Source organism: Sceloporus occidentalis, unplaced genomic scaffold (assembly GCF_023333645.1).
Source record: "Sceloporus occidentalis isolate IW3139 unplaced genomic scaffold, rSceOcc1.0.p SCAF_3, whole genome shotgun sequence".
Lineage (NCBI taxonomy): Eukaryota > Metazoa > Chordata > Lepidosauria > Squamata > Phrynosomatidae > Sceloporus > Sceloporus occidentalis.
The window spans coordinates 62,317,262-62,333,043 of record NW_028316983.1 but is presented as its reverse complement, the minus strand read 5'-3'; the positions used below and the strand labels follow the sequence as shown (position 1 = coordinate 62,333,043).

Sequence of the window (15,782 nt, the reverse complement as noted above, 5' to 3'; positions counted from 1 at the left end):
ATCTTCCTTCCAGTTCCCCATTCTGTACTCACACTCACTATCACAATTCACTCAGCATATATTGAAATGGTGGGGGAAACGAAGCTGCCCTTTTTTGTTTATCTATTCATTCAATTTTTATCCCATCCCTCTTCCAAGAATCTCATAGAAACAAACATCATTTTCTCATTGAGAGAGGGACAGGCTATTTGTATGTGTGACTAGTCCAAAATCATGTCCAAAATCAAGAATGTTCTCTTGGCATTAGACAATTTTTGACTAATAAGGAAGTAAAGTAATCCAGGCCTCCAGGAGGAGGCTGCCTACTTGCTGGAATGTGGTTTATGCTCTCTTTTCCCGTCCCCAGATATCGATGAATGCTCCTTTGACAGAACCTGTGACCACATCTGTGTAAACACACCAGGGAGCTTCCAGTGCCTATGTCACAAAGGCTACACGCTGTATGGACTCACCCACTGTGGAGGTATCAGTGTGACAACTGTGGATCTGTAGGCTTCAGAATTCAGATTTTGTTTTGGGTGGGGGGGTGTCTCATGTCTCTTATCTTCAGTTATAGACAGATATACCTGGGAGAGTTCATCTTTTGAAACAGAGCAGGGTCCATCTTTTTGTACTACTATGTGACCCTTAGGAGTCCTTTTATGAGGATATTTAACTGCACAGAGTAGAGAATGGAGAATACCAAAAAGCCCAAGACCCAAACTGAAGTAAGAAAAGGGTTGCATATTTGGTACTCTCATAATGTCTCACTCCCAAAATATGACTTAAATGCTTTCTGTTACAAGATAATACTGACCTATAAAACCCTATTTGGCTTGGGTCCAGGTTATTTGAAGGACAGTATCTCCCTATATGATCCCACTAGAGTGTTGAGATCATCTGGAGAGGCCCTTCTCTCTGTCCCACCAACCTCTCAGGTGTGTTTGGTGGGATCAAGAGAGAGGACCTTCTCTGTGGCTGCTCCCAAGCTTTGGAACTCCTTCCTAGAGAGGCCAAGATGGCTGTTTTTGACAGCTGCCAGGCTTTTGCATATTGACAATAGGTGCTGTTTTGTTTTTGTTTTGAAGAGTTTTAAATTTTAAATTTTATTAATGTAATGTTTTAATTCTTTGTTTTTTAAATTTTGTATTTTTCATGTTTCATATTGTTTTAACTTAGACTGTTTTAAACTTTGTTAGCCATGATATAGCCAAGGCAGGATATAAAGAAATAGAATTGTTGTTGTTGTTGTTATTTATACAGAACTTGTTTTATCTTCAGAAGACATTTATGCTAGACAGAGGAGGTCACCAAACAGAAGAAGAGTTGCTGTTGGCTGCTATATTTGTTGCTGTAGTTCTTTCTTTTCTTTTCTTTTAAATTAACCATACAGTGTTTCTGTTGTCCTGCAGCATTCAGTTGCAATTCCTAGCACCAGCAGCAGCAATATTTTATTCCCACTGAAAGCGTGGGGTTTTTTTTGGGTTTTTTATAGGATAATGAAAAAGAATACATTACAGCAGCAAACGAACAAGCAAAACAGAAAGGACTTGTATGTTTCAGTACTCTTGTTTCATACTGGGTTCCTTGATCATTCTTTCTCACAGGATAGAAGTAGGGAGCAAAGATAATCCTCGACAATACATTATGATTTTTAGAACATCATTCCTTTAACAAAGAAGGCATGATCATGGGGTGTCAGAACATCCAGAGACCATAGTGAGCAAATGCACTGGAGAGATCGGAATGATGATTGCCCAAGTAGTCCACAGTACCATGGCATCAGAATGACCTTTGACCAATTGCTTACAGTGTCTTAGGGCTTTCTATCCACAACCTACCATACGCCTGATTCTAGAGATACTGGAGTCAAGAGGCAATAATCAAGACACTCTGTTTTGAGAACTCTAGCTTCTTTGTACTAATCGGGAACAGTCCAAATTTAGACAATTTAAAAACTTTAAAACAATGTAATGCTAAGGAATAGATTGAGAGCAGAAGAAACACTGTATTTAATTAAAAAAACCCAGAGAGAAGGATTAGTTGCTGTTAAAAGCACCAAAGGCCCAGTGGAACAAACAGTTATAACAGCCATCTAAAACAGAGATTGCATCAATGCAACATCATCATGGTAGAGATTCTGAAGCTAGGATGCTGCTACAGAGAAATCCCTAACCTATTTTTGGTGCTGGGGCACATCCTTTGAAACAGATCAAAAACTACAGGTATGGTTTATATAGGAGAGGCAGTATTTCAAGAATGTGTGGTGTGCCTTTAAGTCATTTCTGACTTATGGCGACCCTAAGGCAAATGTATCACAGGGTTTTCTTGGCAAGTTTCTTCAGAGGGCTTTGCCATTGTCAACCTCTGGAGGCTAAAAAAGTGTGCCTTGCCCAAGGTCACTCAGTGGGCTTCCCTGACTGAGTGCATATTTGAACCCTGCTCTCCAGAGTTGTACTCCAATGCTCAAACCACTACACCATGAATGTACTGATACCAAGTTGTTTAATCCAAGGGTGAGCAATTGGCCAATCTTCACCCCACCCCTGTAGGATGCACTTTCTGTGTTGCTGGTGATATCACACCACTTCCAGTTTCTATTTAAGATCATTTGGGAGATGTTCCAATGATCACAGGGGATGAGATGTGGCCAAACTCTGTATTTGAAAGCATGCTCGGAGATTTCTAGGATGGCTTTTTAACTTCTCTTCTCTTCCCTTCTCTCTCTCTCTCTCTTTCTCTTTCTCTCTCTCTCTCTCGCATTCTTGGAAAAATCTAATTAGGTTTTTTGAGGGGAGGGACACACTCACAAAAAGATATGGGGGTGCATGTAACCTGTAGGTCATATTTTCCCATGCTCTAGTTTAGGTTTTCATAAGGGTACTGCCTTGAATTGGGCTCAACATGAATGACAGCTACAGTACTGCGTAAGACTGCTGTAATATGTTCAGCAAAGAACACATCAAAAAATAATCTGGCTTCATGTTTTAAATTAGTTTCCATTTCCAAACTGTCTCCAAGAGCAGCTCCACGTAGATTGGTTGTAGTATTCTAGCCAGGAAGTGATGGATCAGTGTTGGGGGCATCACTAGGGGGGTGCAGGGGATGTGGACTGCACTGGGTGGCACCTCAGAATGGGATGACACCCATCAGACTCTCTACCCACTGTGGGGATATGGTACTGCTGTCCTTCCAGGTCTGGTAGGGCAGCTGGCTGGCTGGGAAAAGAAGGTACCACCAGCAGCGCCATAGACCCCTGCCATCCCTGCCATCATTGCCTCCATTTCCTGCCTGGCTAGCTGCCAGGCAATGGCAGCAAATCCCTGCAGCCACAACCACCACCACCCACCCCTTCTTTTCTGCTGCCAGGGCTCTCAGTGTGAACAATGCCAGGTCCAAAATCACTACTCTGTCAAAAGCAGTGCCAAGTCCAAAATCATCTCTGTTTAGTTCTTGGAATAAGTAACTGATCAAGGCTATTTCCATACAAAAGCTGACATGAACCAGGATTTGAAAAGGTTCAAATGATCAGCTTCATTCAAGAAAGCTTGGAGTTGAATTGCTACCCACACAGATATGTTGATAGTAAAACATGTTCTATCTGCTTTAGAATGTGTAGTGAAGTAAGGCAACTGATGTTCTGTAATATATTATTGCAAATTTAGGTCCATCAGCTTCCATGGTGTAGATGTGACTAGGATGATATGGTCATACCAGCATAACCAGTGTGTGGTCATGCAGACAGCAATGTTATCAGCATAGACTTGTGAAAATCTACAAGCCCAGAAATGGAGAACCTTTTAGAACATAGGACATTGGCTGCATATGTACCACAGTTATTGAATATCTGGTATCCCAGGGCTTCTGTTTGAGTGATACTATATTTTCAGCCAGAAGAACAAAAGTAAATATGTTTATTGCAAAGATGAGTAAAACTAAACATTTGCTAGAACCTTTTCACATCAACAGTAGACATAATGAATGCATGAAGCTTTCTACTGAGTAATACTATTGGGCCGAATGGTCAAGAATTATCTGTTCTTAGTGCCAAGATTCTTGGGCAGACATCTGATGTACCATTTTTGGACTGAAAACATTGGGAACAAACCTGTGACCTTTTTGCAAAGCCTGGTCTCTGTCACTGAGTTCCCCCATAGTGCATTTCGGTGGCCTTGGCCAAGCATTCTGAGTCTGGACTCACTAGTTTTATTGGTCTGCAGCTACCACAACTTGGACTGCAACTCTCAGAACTGCCCATACTGCTTGAGGGATTCTAAGGCTTTTAGTCCAAAACACTGATTTTCTGAGGTCCAGGCAGCCTTTGCTCTGCTAGCCCCTTCCATGGTGTGTCTGCTGTGGTTTATGGACTCTATTTGCCCTTGCTTGAGGTGTGCGGAGAATTGTATATTATAGTTTATGTAGAAATGTTCAGTGTGAAGTTCTTTCTAGTCTTCACCTAATTTGTCCAATTAGGGAACATAAAATGAATGATGTTCCCTAAAAGATGCCTGCTGTTCTTTACAGAGTGGCAGGGCCAGACATTTGTCTCTGCAGCTGTAAACAAGGCGACAGGCGCTATTTGTGTTTGTCCGATGGGACGGGGGGTGGGGAAATCCACACTGTGAGTTTTTGGCACAGAATTTGAGAGGGGAGGAGGGGGACTTCGAAAGTTTTACAGTTCTGTAATGGAGAGGGGCGGGAGTAAAAGAGGTTTGGGGTTGTGCCAGCAAGAAAAATGGAAGGGCAGATGGAAAGCATAGAGGAGTTTGTTGGAGCATGTTGCTACAGCAATGCAACTTGCCATGGTAAATCCAAGAGAGAGTTATGTCTCTCAAGATGCCCTAGATTACACCGATTAAGGCAGATGGATAAACAGACTTCAGCAATTATGCACACACAAACATGCACACAAAATGGCAAACAAATTCCAGTAGGCTAAATTCACCTTCCCTATTGAATAGGTGCAGATTTGTGGACTTCTGTGTTTTGAAATGTAACCAGAAATAACATATTGTTCATAGGCCAATGTTGACATACATACACACGTAGCTTTTTAAACATTGTTTAGACAATTATTTGATGTCTATTCCAAAGTGTGCAGAAGTTCTGTGCCTGCCAATTACAGATTACCTCTATAGTTTTCAGACAAAGCTTTCTTGGTTTATGCAATTTTGTTCGGTCTTTCACATGATAATAGGCATAGCTTATCTATGGATCACAGGTGTGACCCTAGAATTCACATCACAAAGAGATAATTCTAGATGGATTTTTCTGGCATCACTACAGATGTGGCACATTTTGTAATATGGGGAAAATGTCTACTTGTAATTGTACTTCTAAAAAAGGGTTATTGTATTGAAATGGCAACTTGCCACAGAAGTGTTTTTAGCTATAGGACTTAGGGATACATAGGTGCAGGAGATTCCCACACTTCTAGTGCAGTATTACTAAACCTAGAAACACAAGAAGCATTCTAGTAAAAGCAGAGTCTGCAAACCCAAGGTGGCTTTGTTCTACTCTTAGTAGATTTTTGGTGGAGGGGTGTGTGTGTGCGAATTGAATGAATCTGTGAGAGTGATTGTTCTAAGCCACCGACTGTATTTCTGTTATTTTGATTCCACGTAAGGCCTTTGCTGATAGTGGGTTTCATGGTATCACTGACCATGTTCAAGCAGTTAGAACAAGAAGAAATTCAAGAGAAATTTGTCTTATTAAGGATAAGGTGCCATACTGGAACAAGCTAACTAATCAGACTTGCTTACTGTCAGAGTAGCTAAATAAACCAGTCTGTGATTTATTTATTGGGGCATGTGAATGCATAAGGAACAGTCTGCCTGGTTTCTCTCTCCTTGGACAAATCAGAGAAATAACTCAGTGTTTCTTTTAGGGTTAAATCTCTGCTTATTTCCCTTAGAGATTTGCACATCACAATAAACAAGTTATGAAGTCCCTAGTTTTGATCTAACCAGCCATCGCAATTGGGCAGCATGCACCTACGTTACTATGATGTACTAACCAGACCATTTAATCCAAGATACCAGCCTAAATATCCTAAAGGCACCAGATCCAAGAGGAAGGAACTGGCAAAACCACCTCTTAAGTATTCCTTGCCTATGACATTCATGGGGTTGCCATAAATCAACAGGTGACTTCAAGGCACTCTTGTGTACACACACACACTTAAGTCCTCGACACCAGGGATAAAAATCCTTGTTTATGTGGGTCTTACAAGGAAGAATAAAAAGCTTATTTCTTTCTCTTCTTTACTAGGCAAGATGTTAAGTTTTTATACACTGTTGCAGATGCATTCGTATTTCTGAAGCAAAAGCAAATTTTTGTATAAATTACAAAGCAGATTTCTGTGTGTGTGTGCGCGCGCGCGTGCGTGCGTGCGTGCGCGCGCGCAAACAGTAGTTACTGTTGCCCCCTTCCATAGAACTTTTAAAAGCAGAAGCAGTGGATGGATTTGTTTCTATCATTTTTTATTAATAATCTTGTCATTTGGTTCTTCTATGGATATACAACTCTCTCTCTCTCTCTCTCTGTGTGTGTGTGTGAAAGAGAGAGAGGGAGAAATTTGCTTAATGGTGTGGGAAGATGGCTATTTTTTCAGAGAACCTTCTTGCCGAAATTGATGAGAAGAGCACTCATCATTTAACTCTTATGCTAGAGATGAATAATCTTGCTGCAGTTGCCCCCTTCCCCCCCCCTACTATTTTATTTTTCTTATCAAAGGCAAAAAGTTAACCAACTATTTTTTACATCCCTACTGAAACTGGTAGGGTTGTCTCACCCCATCTCCTAGTTGAGGAGCTGAAAGTTCATTGCCTACACTTGTTGATATATATTTAGTTAGAATTTTTTGGAGTTTACCATTTTGGTCACTTGACCTCTCGAGGCTGTAAACAGCAGTATTATCTAGTAAGCAAAACAACCTGAACGTTTTCCTTAAGGATTTCTTATGTTTTTTAATTTCAGGAAATTTATTTGAATGAAAAATAAGCAAATGACTTTATTGTTTTCTTTAATGGCCATCAAGACCACTGTGATTTATGGCTCTCCTATGAATGAGACCTCCAAGTCACCTTGTCATCAACTGCCCTGCTCAGGTCTGCTCAGGTTTGCATAATTTAAGCATCTTGTTTCATTAGACATTACATAGTATAGGCATCTTATGGGATAGTATAGGCATCTTATCTTATTTTCTCTTATGGGAAACACACCTCAAACTTAAAAGACACATAACAATAGGTGAGCCTCGTCAGTAGCAAGGAAGTCTAATTCTCCTTGCTTGCCTGATCCCATAACTCCATCTACCCCATGCCTCTCCAGGGCCTGGCCTTGTAAAACCTGCTATGGTAGTGTATTGCACATAGTATTTGCCATAAATGGAGAGGTAAAGAATATACCCTTCACAAAACTCAGACATATATACTGTTGCCTTACTATGGTGTAGCGGATTGAGCATTGGACTACAACTCTGGAGACAAGGGTTCAAATCCCAGCTCAGCCATATAAACCCACTGGGTGACTTTGGGCAAGTCTCACTCCCTCTTATGAAACTTGCCAAGAGGTCCCCATGAAAATTCACCTTAGCGTCACCAGAAGTCAGAAACTATTTGAAGGCATACAACAACAACAAGTTTAGGCTAATCTTGGGTTAAACTAGGCCAGACTTCAGAGTTATGTGATCTGCTTTGTTATATGCTAAAGCTCTGAATTTTGCCCATGAAAATTTGGTGCAAAAGCATGCCTTGTTCTACCAAAACATTTCAGGATTTGGTTAGGGTAAAGCTGAAAGAGAACATAGCTGATTTAAGCCACCAAGTGAACACATTGCTTGAACAGAGATCTTCCAGTCTCATTGCACAGTTTCTTTATCTGCAATGCTACGCTAACTCTTGAGGAAATAAACTTGGCCAGTAATTATAGAAATGGAAAGGGGTTAACTAGCTAGGGCACAGCACAACAGAGAAAAAGCTAGGCTGTATTAGGCATAAAAAATGGGGTTGGGTGATTGGGTGAAAAGAGTAATTGGAGTGCTGAAAAGTGGTAGCCTCCTGTTGAAGAAGGCAGACATCATTTTGAGGGTTTTATCAACAGGAATATTGTGTGTGACACAAGACAGCAATTCTGCTTTGCTTGGCACTAGCTGGGGCTCAGCTGCAGTAATATGCTATATTTGGGTAGGAGCGCTTTAAGAAGGATATAGTCAAATAGAAAATGGTTTAAAAGAAAGCAACAAAGACAGTGGAAGATTGCAAAGGTTATAAAGAAAAGATTAGAAGACTGTGGTACACTTATGGCTTGTCTACATTCTGCTTTCCTTGGCTCAGAGAAATGAGTAAGAACTTCGATTATAGAGTAGACATCTGCAGCCAAAGATTTTCCCAGTTATTTGGACTAAGTATGTTATTTCTGCCCTTCTCACCTTTACACACCCTCTTATACAAACAGTGCTTACTGTTCCAAAGTTATATGAAGTTTCCTGCAACTCCATTTTGCTTCTTTATATGCATCACCCTCAGCTCCCAGTCCTCCCTATTTCAGTGCAACATACTTTCCTGAAACCCTGTCTGGGACTTTCTGTGTTTTCTTTTTTCCTTGATGATCCACCCTCTGAGCTACACTTCCTTAAGAGCTCTGACCCTTCTGCCTGCAGCAGACTGTCCCTCTAATCTCAAACTCTTGTGTGTGATTTTCCCCACCTCTTTTCTCAGCTTTACTTCCTCAACCACAACTACTTTGTATGACTCCCATGACTTCACAGGCTGCCTGAAGTAAGCAATCCTCAATGTCCCTAAGCCTCCTAAGAAATTTCTAGGCTAACCAATCCATCCAGTTTCCCTGCAACATGTGTTCTTATTTTTATTATTTTTATAACATCATATTTATATAAGTACTGAGTCTAAGGAATTTAGGTCAGTTACTAGAAGAGGTTCTAGAAGCTCAATTCTTGGTAATTATTTAAAAGGGAAAAAGAAGATTGGACAAGCACTGGCACTAAGTTGTTTGTCATTGACCTGAGCAGGGCTTAACTCCAGAGGTCATTGAACTGCAGCTTCCAGTACATCTCACTATTGGTTATACTGGATAAAGCTAATGGGAATTGCAGTCCAATGATATTTGGGGAGCCACACAATCATCATCACTGCTTTACTTTATAGCTTAATTATTCAGCCACTCAGTGTTCTTTAAGTGTGCTTGTGTGCACATGTGTGTGCGCGCACATGCACGCGTGCGCGCACACACACACAAGTAGAAATATATGATCCACACTGGAAACAGTAGAAGAATCTTATCAAATATGGCATCAAACCACCAAGCTGTTCTTCAGTGCTGGTTTCAGACAATACTCTAAGCTGCAGAACCCCCCTCCCCAGGGATTTAACCCTGGGGACTAGAGCAAAAGGGGAATGGAGGGAGATATGGGAGATATGCCAAGCAATGCTGAAGGACACCGCAGAGAAAAGTCATTGTTAGACATAAAAACACCTTCCCTTTGGGGCAGCCTATACCTGCCCCTTTCCCCGACAGATCGGGGCCTCAGCTGCCACAGCAGCAGCCCTGAGGCCCCGATCCTCCGCTTTTCCAGGCTGTGGGAAGCGGCAAAAGGCCGCTTCCTGTGGCCTGGAAAGGGGTGTCCTCCATTTCAGAGCTCCCACAGGCACCTTTCCGTGGTGCCAGGACGTTACGTCAGTGCCGCTCCGTTTGGAGGTGGCGTGGTCATGACGTCCTAATGGTGGAGCCCATGTAGAATGGGTGCCGCCATTTTGTACGTACTGTGTACATACTAGGGTTGGGGGCATCTTAAAGAGACGCCCCCGGGCAACCCTAGTATGTACACAGTACGTACTAGGGTGCTCTTCTGGAAAGGGCCTTTGATATTCTGGACCCACAGCATTAGCTCAAGTCTATAACAAAAGTCTCTGATCAATATATCATGCAGATTGATGGTATATGCCACGGCTAATTTCCTTCAATTGTCATCCTAGGGTTGTTATCCTGTTCATAGCATACACTGGTATAAATCAACCTTATGCCTGTGTATGTCTGTCTCTTGGTGATTGCAGAGGTTGATATTTCCTTCATCCATCTTAAGCAACCAAAGCCTCCTCTTCCCTATAGAGCTGTGAAGGCCCCCTTCCATTGACCATTTCATGTCTAGAAGAGAGCAGAGGGATTGATCACAGAAGCTTCTTTCTATGGCCCCATAGCCAGATGCAAAATGATTATATCAGCTACTGAGAGCCTGTCCTCACATTACATCTGGCTAGGGACATAGCCAGATGCTTCTGGAGTCTCCCAACTCTCCTCCAGACGTGGAATGGCCATTGCTGGGGGACTTCAGTGGCTCTGCAGTAGGTCCAGGGGATGGTAAATGGCTCAGTAAAACATAACTCTGCATGTGAAAGAATTACACTGTGCTGAGCTATGCATGATTGGTATCTATACTTAGAATCAGTTACTGGAGTTTTAAAACAATTTGGGTTCTCGAGGAAAACAGAAATGCTGTATTAGAAAGATAGGTTTAACTACTATGTACAGTAAGGGAAAGCCAGAAAGAGCAATTGTTTTGGCCATAGAATAGAGTTTAATACCAGTGGCTTACAGTTTTGAAAAGTGTTAGACAAAATAATTGTGGGTAGGACCAGAACTGGCATATTAGGTTCTGCTGTGTGAACCAGAGCAGTAAATGCCTGTCCGCAATGTCAAAAAGCAAAATGCACCCAAGACCAACCAAGATATTTTGTTGTGTGTGACAGTTAATCCCACAGCCCACCTTTCCCTTTCTGCCAGTAAAAATTAAATAAAGAATATTAACTGTTAATAATATTACCTTTCATATAAAGAATCAGCTGCCTGAGGTACTTGCCTCACTCTGTCTAATGGTACGGCTGGATCTGGTTAGAACTAATTATCAGTGACTACTAGCTAAGTGTACACACATTCTGTTCACAAAGCAGCATACCTCTTAATACCAGTTGTTGGCGATCAAATCACAGGGCCAGCTCTACTATTATGCAAAAAGATTTAGCTGCAAAAGCATGGAGTAGATTGCAGGTATCTGAAAGGGCAGTGCACTGTTTGTGTCATACATACATACACACACACACACACACACACACACATATATATATATATATAGTGCCAAGGATGCGGAGAGATACTGGTGAGATTTTCTGTCTTGTGTTAAAATAACTTGCCTTCTTTTGAATTCTGTAGATCTTGACTTGCATAAGAGGAAGGGAAAGGAGTTCCGTTTGCTACTCTGGTTCAGACAGCAAAGGCTGCATCCGCACTGCAGAAATAATCCGGTTTGACACCACTTTAACTGCCATGGCTCAGTGCTATGGAACTCTGGGAATTGTAGTTTTGTGAGACATTTAGCTTTGTCTGTCAGAGATAATCCACACCTTTCTGTGCTTTTCAGTTAGTTTAGAAAATTATTTGATCCTCTCTCCCAGTTTTGAGTTCTGGAACAATCGTGGGCACTCTATGGCGGGATACAAACCGCCATATAGTACGTCTTCTATATGTACTAGGGTTAGGAAGGGGCGGTGCTTCCGCACCCCCCTAACCCTAGTACGTATAGAATACATACAACATGGCGGCGCCCCTTCCGCATGGGGGCCGCCATGTTTACGTACTGGACGCATAGCGTCCAGACGTGTCGCGGTGCCTATGATGTCGCGAATGCGCCAGTGGCGCCTTGTGATGTCATAAAGGCGCCGCAAAAAGAAGCTCCGAAATTGAGCTTCTTTTTTGCTCCGCGCGGGAGCTGCGCAGTTTGGCTGCTGCGGCTCCCTCGCGGAGCAAATGGCACCGGCGGGAAACCGCCGCAAAGCGGCGGTCTATATCCCGCCTATGTTTGAGACATAGGCTGGATCTACTAATCACGAATCTACATTGCAGAAATAATCCAGTTTGACACTATTATAACTGCCATGGCTCCGTGCTATGGAATTCTGGGAACTTTAGGCGGGATACAGACGGGCAGGGGAAGACGTCTTGGAGGTGTATTCTGCTGAATACGGAGCCTCCAGACCGCCCGCCCCGGGGGCGTGGCTCAGGAGATGGGGCTTCCACATGGGGGGCAGTGAAGACGCCTCACCTGGGTCCGTTTCGGACCCGCAGTTTCCAAACCGCCGCCTCGGAGGACGCTGCAAAGAGAGAGGCAGCTTCCTCACGGGCGGCCAAAAACAGGGCTTTTTTTTTTCCTTTGCCGGCTGGCGGCTGTGCAGCTGCAGCGCTAAGCAGCGGCGGCAGAAAGCCTATGGGCACATTTAAAGTGCCCAAGCCCCTTTAAAACTTTTTCCCCCGCTCTGCCCAAGAACAATGGTGGTCTCCTGCCAGCTGGTGATCAGCTGGTGTTGGCATCCTTGTCCGCTTGCACTTTGCCAGTGTCACCAGCATCATAGATGCCTCCTCTCCTTTGGTCCCCGCGCTCCTGCTGAATCTGCAATGCACAGCTACAGCTGTCTCCGCTGCCACCGCTGTCCCCCTGCCATCCCCCATCACCTCCCTTGTATATATGTAAATATTTACAGTTTTAGCGTTTTTTATTGTTAGGTGAAAATGGCACAGGAATGTGTGTAGGGGTTCACTTTAAAGTCCAAACTTTCCAAGCAGCGCATGCGTACATGTTGCTCTAGGGTTAGGGTTAGGGTTAGGGTTAGGGTTAGGAGTCTTAAAATGTGCTGCAGCTTCCACACCTGCATGGCAGCTGACGCTGCAATTAAAGCCTGACTGCAAACTGCGCATGTTCCAGGACCCCGACTCATTATGTGACGCAGCAGACACGGAGCTTTTAAATGGGTAACTTAAATTAGCGGCGTAGCAATTCTGGCGTACCGGTGCAGCAGCTTACAGACGGAGCTGCGCAGCTGCGCATCAAACGGAAAAGAAGCGGAGAAAAGCAGCACCTTTTTAATGCCGCTTCTTCCCACTTGGGGCGTGCGGGGGGCGTGTTCATGGCGGCATTCAGGTAAGGCCCGTCTGAAGGCTCTACCTTCATGACATCATGAATACACCCCTTTTTGCCCGTCTGTATCCCGCCCTAGTTTGTTATAGCACCAGAGTTCTCTAACAGAGAAAGCTAATTGTGTCACAGAACTACAACTCCCAGAATTCCATAAGATTGAGCCATGGCAGTTAAAGTGATGTCAAACTGGATTATTTCTGCCATGCAGATACAGCCAAAGAATCTTGAACCAGCAGTGACAAAACAGTGAAGGACAGTTGGCTTCATGGAAATCACCACCCCAAGATCTAGTGAAGATACTAAGTGCTTGAGATGGATTTTTAGGAGGAATATAATGGTCTACCATTATATGTCTAAATGGTGACTGGAAGGAAAAAAAGGGGACACTTTCCAGTGCTATGTCTTGTTTTAAGGGTGTGTGTGACTAAATGGCCACAGTTGGAGAGAGATTCCTGAAATTGGTGAACATTTTGTCATCTAACGTGGCATTTCTTTGGCTCTTCTAAAACAATGCCATCTCTCTCTCTTTTCTGCCCTTGAGAGAGTATTTCTACATTCTACTCAGAACAAGGCTTCTAAAGTAGAGTGACATTCAGAAAATCTACCAGATTTCTTCCTCTCTAAGTGAAGTTCTGAAAAGCAAGAAGCTGCTACCTTCAAAGAACTTCTAGAAAGACGTAGTAGTTCTCAAGAAGAGTGTGGCAACTCTTAACAGGGGTCCCTTAGGTCAGGAAAAAATGAGTTACATAAAGGAACAAGATGGGATAGAGCCAAGCCCCAGAATACCTTGGCAATGCCATGTGAGTCAGCACCCAACCTACTCTGAGGAGTTGGGAGCAAAGCTGTGACCTTAGTGTGCCTCCTTGTGTGGGAGTGTATTTTGGCAAAGCTTGGAAGAAAGACTGAAGCATTTCTAAGTGGAGGTTTTGGAAACAATGCTCTGCTTTCATGGTTTGTTTTGATTCTTCCTCTCTCATTTTTTGTTTGTTCCAGCATTGATTTCCATGACTGTTGTTCTATGTGCCATAAGGTTAAGAGAGTGCTGAAAGGGGACAAAATTGGCAGATTGGCTGACACATCTGTCTTTTGAACTTCAAGTACCAGGCATTTCCAATTTCCTCTCTTTTCCATTCAGCTCCTGATCTCTATAATGGCTTTCTAAGAGGGATGGCAAGTTATTTTGCTCCTCATTGATTACCTATTCTTGTTTGTTGGCAGCAGCAGGAATTATGTGGCTTGAAGCCTTTGTATACAATGGTGGTTATTCCTCTTTTTTCCCCTCACTGTGATGACTACTATGTAGATGAATGTAGAAATCCATTTATTCTTTGTTTAAAGACAAAAGCCATATTACTCTGGAAAATGAGTATGCAAAGGGATCTTGCAGCACCTTTGAGGCTACCTGAAATATAAAAGTTGATAGCATGAGTTTTTGTAGACTTGAGCCTACATCCTCAGATGCATTTCTCTTTGTTGTGACTCCTCCATGTTCCATTATGTATCAAGTGAAGGCCATAGATTAAAAAAAAATCTATCAAGGCTGAGACTGGGATGAAAAAGCATGCTTTTTTTAAAAGTGTTATCCAAATCCATTGGTTTGTGTGATGGAAGGCAGAGGGTGGCTAGGATTAGTTCAGGTGGTTTACATGACCTAGGATGAAGATGTTGGAATAGAGGAGACAGTTTGGAACATCATGATTGCAGTTAATATAAATGCTGTTTTAAGCATGCATACAATTGGTGTTGGGGGGGGTGGCGGAAGAATTCTGCAAATTTCCATAAAAGTTAGTTGTGGATATCAGTGAAAGGCTGGTGTTTTAAATGCCACCGAGACACTTCCCCAGTCTCAGTTGTCCATTCTCTGAACCAGTTTGGTTCTTTCTGTTATTTACCTGAATAATGGTCAGCTGAGTATGTATACACTTTATAAAAGAATGAGCATATGGACAAGCCAGCTGAAGTACAGAAGTGGAAGGGTAAGATCTGAAGTTTTACCACTGTTTAATTCACTGGTTAGTTCATTGGCAAACATGGGAGAAAGAAGGTGGATATATTTTGACATTTTTATTGTATTATATATGTCTTCCCCATCTGGTATTGGTGAGAGAAAGACAGAGAGAAATGATAATTTGAGAGTAAAATAGCAACAGTAAGCACAATCCTTTACAAAAGTCCATCAGTGATACCTTTATTGCCCAAACACGAAAAGATTGCCATCCAGAAGATTTGAGCTACAACTTCCATCATACCTCACTATTAACTATGCTGACAAGAGATTTATAGGAGTTGCAGTCCAAAAACATTTGGAGGGAAATATGTTACCCACCCTTAGAACAAACAAACCAGTGTTCAAATGGTATATAACATACTGATATGACTGAAACTGAGATCCATATATCACCAAGATCACTAATGAAAAGTAATTACAGCAAATAGGAAACAGCACTTTGAGGGGGCAAATCCATGTTTTCCCCCATCAGTTCGCCCCCCTTCATACACACATACACACACACCAATTTTTAAAATTTTTCTCTCAACATGTAATTTTCTTTGCTACAGTTATCATTTGAAATTGTAGGTCTGGGAGCAGACTTAGGAGTCTGGTTAGTTACTCAGTACTTTCCTTATGTGCAATATGGCAGATTAATTGTTTGTTAATTACATTCCTGCAGATATTGACGAATGTAGCATCAACCGAGGAGGTTGCAAATTTGGCTGTATAAACACTCCTGGCAGCTATGAGTGTACATGTCCTGCTGGATGCAAACTTCATTGGAATAAAAAAGATTGTATAGGTGAGTGTAGAAATTGACTGAGG

General features: G+C 42.4%; 1 protein-coding gene across 3 annotated transcripts in view; it reads left to right on the top strand.

Moving 5' to 3' along the window:
• SCUBE3 (signal peptide, CUB domain and EGF like domain containing 3) overlaps nt 1-15,782 on the top strand; it is a 178,637-nt gene that overhangs the window by 140,578 nt on the left and 22,277 nt on the right. For all 3 annotated transcript variants that reach the window (XM_089514675.1, XM_089514674.1, XM_089514676.1), the window contains 2 exons: nt 347-463; nt 15,637-15,759. In XM_089514675.1, the coding sequence (XP_089370801.1) occupies nt 347-463; nt 15,637-15,759 (240 nt within the window). The remainder of the gene's footprint in view (nt 1-346; nt 464-15,636; nt 15,760-15,782) is intronic.